Raw genomic sequence first — 9928 nt, 5'->3', positions numbered from 1 at the left:
GCAGCCTGAACTTCTTTCATCACCATAGGCTCTTGCTCATATGTTGTTTTATGAAATTCTTCTGTGTCTTCCAACAGCAACCCTATAAAAAACAAACCTTTCAATATGACTTTCATAGCCACCATTTGACTTTGCCATGTAGATGGCAGGAATATACTAATCGGGCATATTTGCCCATTCACAAGAGGATTGGCTAGTATCACCATTAAACTGAGCAACCAAGCAGCAGGTGAGACCTTCCCCACCAGCAAAGAAGAGACTGCCAGGAAAAGGGTAAGCAAGAGGGCCTACAGGACCAACAACCCTAGCAGCCACCGTAGAGAACCACAGACCTGACATAAGACAGAAAACCCGGGACCTGACATGAAACAGAGAACCAGGACCTGACGTGAGACAGAGAAACAGGGATATGACATCATACAGGACCTTGAGACTGTTACATGATTGGAACTGGAGCAAAGACCCTTGGTCCAAGTTTGTTGGACAACTGTGGTCAGAGGAGGGTGGCAAAATTCAAGGACTGAGAAATGTGTAACACTGGCCTAAAGCCGTAAGGCTCATGGCTGAGGTCCCTATGAGCCGAATTTGGAAGCTGTTCTAACGGAATTTTGTTATTAATCTGGATAAAAACCTTTTAACTTCCCCAATATGGTTCTTTGTGGTCTATGAGCTGGACCTAGCAAAGCAGTGAGATTGGTGTTGAGATGAGTAAAAAGAGGTAAGGGAGCAAGAAGGACATGTCTGACCTCATAGAAATCAGTTTTGTGCCACTGATGCTGTTGATGGGGACAGTTCCCCTTTGCGAAGTTGGTAAGGGTCAGACATGGCCATCCCCACAAGGTTCTTGCTCTTTCTACACTGACCCACTTTACACCACAGCTGCAGTCACTTGCTCCAGCCATCTGGTTGGGGGTCTTCCGCTCCTTTCCTCCATCTTTCCAAGCATTATGTCCCTTTCCAAGGAATAGCCTCTTCTAGTGGTTTAAAATACTTTTGCAAACTAACTGAAATGTAAAATAATAAAAATTCATTCCAGATGAACAATGTAAACAGAGTGCTACCTAGGCAACTGTATAAAGACAGTTCTCTAAGAAGGCAGAATGAGAGGACTCAAAGGCAGTTAAATATGGTCAGGAGCAGAAAGTATTTTGGTAGGAAAATGCATGTGGAGTTCATCTATCCAAATACTCAAAGATGGGGAAAGAAAAAAAAAAGAACCTGATAGGGAAAAATGTAGATTTGGTACAAGGAAAATAATTTCCAAGATGAAGGTTATCAAGAAATCTTGTTTAATAGTCTTAAAAGAAACAGAACAGGGGAGCTCTGGTGGCCTAGTGGCAAGAAGCTACAACTACAATCCCAGAGGTGCGTGGTTCGAATCCACCAGATGCTCTGCCGGGGAAGGAGGGGCAATCTCCTCCTGTACCAGTCAGATCTGATTTGACGGTACACGCACACAAAAAATAAAATAAAAAAAAAAAATTAAAAAAAAAAAAGAAACAGAACAGATCCTTCTTTGTGTTACAACTAGGATTCTTCCTAAAGGATTGTTATGCTTGACCACTTTAGTTTTTGAGATTCCTTCATAGTATCTAGTTGTTTTTAAGTGCTACTGTCAGAACCAACTTATAATTGACACTCCAGTTGGTTTTCAGAGGCAATAAATCACATAGAAGGAGATACCCATTGTTCTCCCATGGAGTAGCTAATGGATTCAAACCATGTACCTTTGGTTTGACATTATAGTTCCTTTCCAATAAGCCATGAGAACTCCCTAACACCAATAAAATGAGTATTTTTCCCATATGGAAATATCTCAAGCTTTATTTTCTGCTGTTCGTTTCTGCAGGGTTTCCTGGAGGGTAAAAATTTCAAACAGCTGAGCCTGGGTTTTTCTCTGATAAATCAAAAGATTTTAAGGACCTTATAAATGGGAATCTACTCTATTTCAATAAATAAATAATAACCCACCATGACATTCATAAAAAGGACAGGACAATAAACATAAATTTCTCTACTGGACCATTCTGAGTGATTTTCTTCAGTAAAAACATCAAAACACTGACTTGTGTGTCTAATCAGGGTATTCTTGAAATAGGGGCTATAAGGAACCCCCAACAGCAGGTACTGGAAAAGCAGAAAAGGAATGACCAGAAGTTGCTAAAAGCCAATATATAGGAAGTGTATCAAATATATATAGAATCACTCTAAATTTGATGCTTGAAACTTTCTTTTTACAAGTTTAAAACATATATTTAAAATACAATTTATAACACTTAACTCAGGAGCCTGCAGTGTGCTCTATTCCCGCAGAACAGGACTGCTGGGTGTCGATCATATAAAAAACCCAAAAGACTGGGTATCATGTGACCAGAAAACAGGAGCCTAGAAGTTTCATGAGTGTCTGCTTACCAGAAAGACTGCATGCAGCCTCCACTAACCCATGCTTGAGCAGAGCATCCTGGATGAGGCCGAGCAGGGTTTAGCTGGATTACACATGGAAGACTATAACATTATCTTGCACACAGATTACAAACGTAAATCTAATACTCGGTGAATCCTCCAGAGTAAGATCTCCTGCCTTTTGGAGCAATGCAATTAAGAATTTCAAGATTTTTCACCTTCCAACCTTTAATATGTATAGAACACCCACACCTAGAAAGACCTAGAACTTGCTGATGAAAAATAGTTAAGCGTCAATTCAATTCTATTTATGAAACCTTTGCTGAGTTCCACTTCTCTGCCAAGTCTGATGCCTTCTGGGGACAAACAGCTATCTTCTCTTTTTTTCAGCCTAGCCGACAAAACAGGCTAAGCTCCCCAAAACAGTTACTTAAAATGAAAATGTTAATAATTGTTGTTGAGTACTGTCAAGCAGGAACTGACTCACAGCTGACCTTCCAGTGGGTTGTCAGAGGCAGTAAATCACATGGGAGGAGACTGTGCATTTTACTCCCATGGAGCAGCTGGTGGATTTGAGCTGTGTACCTTTGGGCTGGCAGCACATTTCCTTATCACCAAGCCACCAGAGCTCTCTGTAATGTTAATTATTATGCTACAAAACAAAATGTGTATGTGATCAAATGAAACAGCAATTACAGCAGCAACAACAAGCCTACAATGATAAACAAGTCAATGGAAACAAAGAAAGTTATCAAATTTTTACTTACATTTCCAGCCCAAACTTCAGGTGATCTCCCTGCTAGTTTATAGTAGACATATACGTGATCCCCTTTTTTAAAATTCACGAAACGACAATCTGGGCCCGTGAAATCTTCTAGTGCTTCACCTCGGTACATTAGCACTGTGTATAAAAAGAAGAGAGCAAATGAACTGAAAATCCAAATGAAAAGAAACCAAAACCAAACTAAACCATCAGAATTACCAAACCAAATATCAGGATTCTACTTTTACAATCTACAATGATTTAGCAGGAAATATAAAAATCCATGATAAACAATCACGTTTCTCCAGTACTTTCCGGAATCACTTTCAATTCATATTCTCAAAGCATCTAAACTACCTTAGCAATTTACTGTTATGGGTCTCCCTGAGTGGTATGGACAATTAACAATGCTACCAAAAAGCTAAGAGTTCTAATCTCCCCCTAAAATCACCTAGAGTGCCTCAGAAGAAACACCCAGCAAACAACTTCCCAAAATTTCAACCCTTAAAAATACTGTGGAGAACAGTTCCACTCTGACACAAATGGGGTTGCCATGAGTAGGAGTTATTGTTATGAATCACAAGATGCCCTAGAGAGAGAAAAAAGGAACAATATTCCTCTTTCCCCCTGGGGATTGCAAGAAACAGCAAGTAATGTATTCACCCCCACACATGATGTTCAGGTGAAAATCTTGATTTCTTGACTAACCCTCTAATCCTTGTTCTCTCCTGTTTCATAATCATAAAAAGTATCATTTTGCAAATGGGTAAACAGACACTGGTTGGCTAAAACATGGCTACAAGTAAAATAGAGAGCTAGGAAGTATATACCCTGGAATCCACAAGGGGCCAATTAAAGTGAACTACCCATTAAAAGGCACTCCTGTTAAGTGCCTGAAACTGCTACCAAGTAGCAGTGAGCACTACCAATTTTATTTGCAGCTGAACTGTCCTGTCCTAATGTATCTGACTAAATTAGACCAAATCACATTATCAAAGAAATTCAACATTAAGAAAATTTTTAAACAAAAGGAAGAAATACTTTTATTTTTCTATAAATAATTTTTTAAAAAATCACACAAAGAAGAAACCAGGCAAAACTGGGAGAATAAGCCAAAAGATCTTCAATCTTAAAAAATTTACATCACACTTGATTTAGAAGTGTGTTATAAACACACTCTGATAGAAGTCCTACTTTTCCTTTATTTTGGCCAAATACGTTTTCAGATGTAAAGTATATCCATGTTGTTGTTATGTACCATCACATCACCCTTGACTCACAGCAACACTATGTATAATAACTCTGAACACTGCCCTATCTTGATACGCTTATCCCCAGTACCCAGTTACTGTGTCAATCCATCTCTCCCAGGGTCTTCCTCTCTTGTGCTGCCACCATTCTAAGCTTGATGTCCTTCTCCAAGGACTAGTACCTCCTGTCCATGTGCCCATATGCAGATCATTTGGGAGGCTGCGCTTTACAAGAAGGAATGCAGCATCAGAATTGGTGGAACACTCATCAACAACCGGTGCTATGCACATGACACCACCTTGCTTGCTGAAGCATAGGAGGACCTGAACTGCCTGCTGCATAAAGTCAAGGACTATAGTCTTCAATATGGATTGAAGTTCAAAATCAAGATGACACTTGGCACACTGGCAGCATCACCATAGATGAAGAAGAGATTGAAGTTAACAGTTTCAGCTTCCTGGACTCCATAATCTACACTCTTGGCAACAGCAGCCAGGAAATCAAAAGACAAATACCCTGGGAAAACCTGTGGTCAGGGACCTCTCTGGAGCACTAAGAAGCAAAGATGCCAGTCTAGAGTATAAGGTGTGCTGATTCCGGCGATGGTCTTTGCAATTACTTGCTATGCCTCAGAGAGCGGGACAATGACAAGGATTGACAGAAGAATAATTGATGCCTTTGAGTTTTAGTGCTGGAGTATTGAACATACTGTGAACTTCCAAGAGAACAAACAGGTCTGTCTTGGGGAGAGCAAAACAACGTTCTCCTTGGAGGCTAGAATTTTGAAGCTGTCTCACCTACTTGTCTGTCCCATGTCCAGGAGGGACTAGTCCTTGGAAAAGGATATCATGCTCGGAAAGGTGGAGGGAAAGCACATAAGAGGAAGACCCTGGAGAGATGGATTGACACAGTGACTAGAGTAATGGGGTAGGTGTGTCGAAGACAGACTGGCTCAGGGTAGGGCAGGATTCAGGGTTGTTGTACAGGTCGCTGTCACAGGTGACTTGACAACACATAACAATATCAGCAATTAAACACATGAAAATGTATTTGTAACACATTCATGATAAAATTCTTTTCTGCTGTGATTTTCTGTTGATGATAATGATGCTATGCACTTTCAGTGGTAGAAGGCATGCTGAAATGAAGGGAAAATATTTTTTGTGTGTGGTGGGTTAAAAATGGCTATTTGTTGTTTGTTTCTGTCATCTTAACTGGAGATGAAGGGAAAATAGTTTTGAGCTAAGTGGGTTTGTATACATGTGGGATATACAGTCCCAAGTAGACGCTGATAGGAGGTTTGGTAGATTGAAGACCATTTCTTCAGATTTGAAAAGTTATACAGGTGGTAGTGTGCCATATCAGTGAGACAGAAGCTTCCTGAGAAGTACCATCTAGTCATCTACAACTCAAAGTGACACTCTAAACAACAGATCAGAGCCTTGCCCCATGGTGTGTGCCATTCTCACAATCTAGGATATGCTCCAGAGCCCACTGTTACAGCCACCAGGTCAATCCTTCTTTCTCTGACACTGCTCCTTTCCCAGCATCATGTATTTCTCCAAGGACTAGCCTCTGCAGATTACATGTCCAAAATGTTTACCACCTTTGCCTCTAAGGACAGCCCTAGTTGCACTTCGTAGACTCATGTGTTCTTTCTGCAGTCCATCGAATGCTCAATATTCTTTCCCAATACAAAAGCATCAATTCTTCTATCATGCTTATTCAACGGATCACAGGTATCCCTTATTCAAGCCTGTATACTTAGTCAGTGTATCCCTGGGATACACTGAATAAGTGGTTTGTTGTCAGGTGGCATTGAGTCAAGTATGATTCATAACAACATCATGAACAATCAACCTGAACCTTGTCCTATCCTGCACCATCCTCCTCATCTCTGACACACTTGAGCCCATTGCTGCAGTCACTGTGTCAATCCATCTGATGGGGGGCAGTCATCTTCCTCTTTCGCTGACCCTCCAACTTCTAAGCATGATGTCCCTTTCCAAAGGAATAGTCTGTCCTAACAACATGCACAAAGCTTGAGAGACTAAGATTTACGATCTGTGCCTCTAAGGAGCACTATAACGACATTTTTTCCAAGACATATCTGTTCTTTTGCCAGGCCATGGGATATAAGTAAATAGATATAAAGGTTAAATAAGGGGAAATAAAATTGAAGAGGGCTGTTTGTTTTCTGAAACTAAAATCTGATTATTGCAATATGTTAGCACACATCAGATATAATTGAGTGCCACATCAGGCTGAAGGTGAAGGATAATTTGAGGTTTGGGGTGTCTCTCAGAATTGGAATGGTGGTATTACTCTTGTTACCATCAGAGCACATCACTGAGAATTAATAATAATGTATTGATGATCATATAATGCACACTGTGGACTGCTATTTGAAAATACACATTATATCCAAAGCCTTCCTGAAAACCTCATACAGCATAGACTCAGGATCTATCAGGCTGTTATTTAGTCAGATGCTTGTACATATACCATCTCTCCTGTTATGTTACAGCTACAGGTCCTTCTAACACCATTTCATAAGACTGAGGACACACTGGTGGTGTTGCTCAGGTAAGTCAGATTGAGGAAACCAGGTAGGCAAGTGCTTGAAAGCTAGCATTTTGCCTTATACAACTACGCTTGCTGATAATCTAGTTTTGCTTTGAAAAAACAGAATAAACCACTGCAGAAATTATTTACATCAGCCCTTGTGTAACCTCTAAGAATGCCTTAACAAAAATTAGAACTCCTTTCTTTTTTTTTTTCAATGGTGTGCTGATTTGATGATCTCTGCAACTCAGGAAATTAATTTTTAAATTATACTAATTTGAGTATAAATAGTAAGCTGTCAACTTCTTGGCCTTTTTAGAATGAATATTTTTTTATACATACCTGCTATATGTAATGCTTATAGTCTGAACTATCACGTGGTTGTCGGGAAGCTTCCTCTAGCAAACAAGCAGAAGTGATTCTAGCAAAACAACTGACTAAAGTTAAAACTGGTGTGAATTATAAGATTCTTGGAGTGCTTATTACTATTACTTTCATAGGCCTCTTCATCTGTCTGAAGATCTCAGCAGCCCCCTGACCTCCAATCTGGAACTGGGGAACCATTCTGCTTCCTGGCCTATCGCAAGGTGGCCTATGCAGATCCTCTTCAAAGAGAGATTTTGGCCTTCCTGCTGCCTTGATGGTCTGTAAGGAGACTTACAGGCACAGAAATGACAGGATTGAGGTAGCCTTCGGGCAGAGACCTTGGAAAACACTGCTTGCATGGACTCTAGAGTGCATTCCAAATGTAAACTCCAATAATTGTTTTAAAGGGATCATGAGCCCCAAATCTCAAGAAGGGAGATGGGCACAAGGACGCAGCAGCGCGTCTTTTCTAAGCCTCAGCATCAACCTGCCACAAGGAGTGCACCAGCCCTATCATAACTGCCCGGCACCGCACTGTCTGTGGTCCCTGAGCCAGCGGAAGCATGCATAAAAGCTCAGGACTGCAGCGTGGAGAGAGCCCTAGCTGCGGAGCCACATTCCCATCTCTCCGATGAGCCGCGGTGGCCAGGGTAAGGGACAAGTGGAGAACACCAGATACACGCCTCGGCCAGCAAAGGAAAGAGAAAACACAGGCAACAAGTGGGAAGAGCAGCCCCCACAGTAAGGACCACAGTAATGGGCTGAGACAGAAACAGAGGGGTGAAACGCAAGGAGACATCATGACGTCCGCTGCTGGATCTCCAACTTGCTCGCTTCCGCGCTTGCCCCGAGCGGCAGGAGGAGACCCCGCACCCCACCTGCTGGGCTGCTGGGCTGCGGAGCCCCTCGTCCCAACGGCGCCCCGGGGACCCACGCCACGCGCCCCGCCCCGCCGCACCACTCACTGCAGCATTCTTCCTCCGCACAGAGCTTGTGCTCTGAGAAGCGTCTACTCAGGCTCGAGTCTGGCTGGCCCGGAACCCGCCTGGGCGGCCCGAGCAGGAGTAGCCAGAAGAGCAGCCCAGGCGCCGCAGCCATGTTGTAGTCAACTCCAAAGCGCCGGTGACACGACGGAGACCTGGGCGGTGCTTGGGGCGTTGCTAGGGGAGGGGACAGGGACGGGGCAGGGCCAGGGGCGGTGCCCAGGCCCAGAGCCTATGACACAACAGAGGCCTGTGCTGGGGGCGGAGCTTGGAGCAGCGCTGGGGGCGGAGTCGGGAAGGCGGTGTTGAGGCTGAGTCAGGAGCGGAGTACAGGACGAGAGCCAGTGACAAGGAGGTCTGGGCACAGAGGGGACGGGGTCAGGGGCGGAACACACGGAGAGCGCCAGTAGGGCGCCAAGGGGCGGGGCCACTGCCACCCTGGAGAGGACTGCAACTGACACGTCAGCAGGATCCCACGTAGAGATGTCTTGGCGTTGGGGGCAGCGGGATTTGGACTTCAGTTCTTTTCCCTAAAGCTGCCTTCTCTGGTTGCTGCCTTTACAGCAGACGCTAGATCCTTTCTCTTGCCCAATCACCTGCTTTTGCTCGGTCCCTGCCTCCTCTGTCAACCCTCCTCGCCACTTGATTCGCCTCGCCTCACATTACTCTCTGTGTTCTTCAATCCCCTAACCCTGCATCATCCCAACAACCGGTTGGTCCTTTCAGGAACCTTCCTTTGGCTTTTCATTTTGGGTTCCTCCCAAACCAGCTCTCTGCCACATCTTCTTGGTTAGTATCAAACCCCACCCATGATTTGTCATTGTTAGCTGCTGACTCCAAGCTCCTTCTCCCCTCCCTTTACCCCCATTCGCTCGAATTTGGAAAAGGTGAAAGAATATTGCATACAGATGTAAATTAGAATTGAGGTTTGCTTGGTCCTTATCTGAACACTGGGGTAAAGGACTCAGAACTACCTACCCTCTGGGGGAGGGGTGAAGGAAATTGGAATAATCTGTTCTGGAAAACAATATATTCGAATTTTGTAAATAAACTATTATAATAATAATTCCTTTAAAATACCTACCTTCACTCCTCATGCTCAATAGTTACTTAGTTTGTTGTTAATGTAGCAAGTCGGAATCTTTCATAGTTGACTTACAGCCAAATCTATTGCCCATCTTTCCTGCATCCTGGTGGATTCAAACTCTTTGCCTTTGAGTTTGCAGCGCAATTCTTTAGCTACTAGGTACAGAGGTTTCAAAAGAGAAATATTCTGGCTCCTCTAAAGAAACCCACAAGATAGTCAAAACAACCAGTGTAAAAAAATGAGGCAACCAATCTTCTGTGACAAAGTAGGGAAAAGCACCTGATCTAAACCATGGTCTTTTCAGTTGCTTCCTAAGCATCTGAAAGTTGAACAATAATTTAAAAAGACAAAAGAGTTGATGCCTTTGAATTGTAGTGTTGGAAGACGGTATTGAATCTCCCATGGACTCACAAAAGAATAAGTAAATCTGTCTTGGAAGTGCAACTGAAATACTCTTTAGAGGCAAACAAGGTGAAATTTTGTTTCGCTTACTTTGGGCATATTCTCAGG

General features: G+C 43.0%; 1 protein-coding gene across 1 annotated transcript in view; it reads right to left on the bottom strand.

Annotated features, from left to right (window-relative positions):
* MIA3 (melanoma inhibitory activity family, member 3) overlaps positions 1 to 8446 on the bottom strand; it is a 95929-nt gene extending 87483 nt beyond the window's left edge. The window contains exons 1-2 of the mRNA XM_006894549.1: positions 8314 to 8446; positions 3171 to 3304 (exon numbers count right to left, since the gene is read on the bottom strand). Of these exons, the coding sequence (XP_006894611.1) occupies positions 3171 to 3304; positions 8314 to 8446 (267 nt within the window). The remainder of the gene's footprint in view (positions 1 to 3170; positions 3305 to 8313) is intronic.
* Between the last annotated feature and the right edge of the window lie 1482 nt (positions 8447 to 9928).

This window comes from Elephantulus edwardii, unplaced genomic scaffold (assembly GCF_000299155.1).
Source record: "Elephantulus edwardii isolate Elephantulus edwardi_28Jun2011 unplaced genomic scaffold, EleEdw1.0 scaffold00146, whole genome shotgun sequence".
In the NCBI taxonomy this organism is placed as follows: domain Eukaryota; kingdom Metazoa; phylum Chordata; class Mammalia; order Macroscelidea; family Macroscelididae; genus Elephantulus; species Elephantulus edwardii.
The sequence above is the reverse complement of the archived record's forward strand: the minus strand, read 5'-3'. Positions and strand labels throughout refer to the sequence as shown.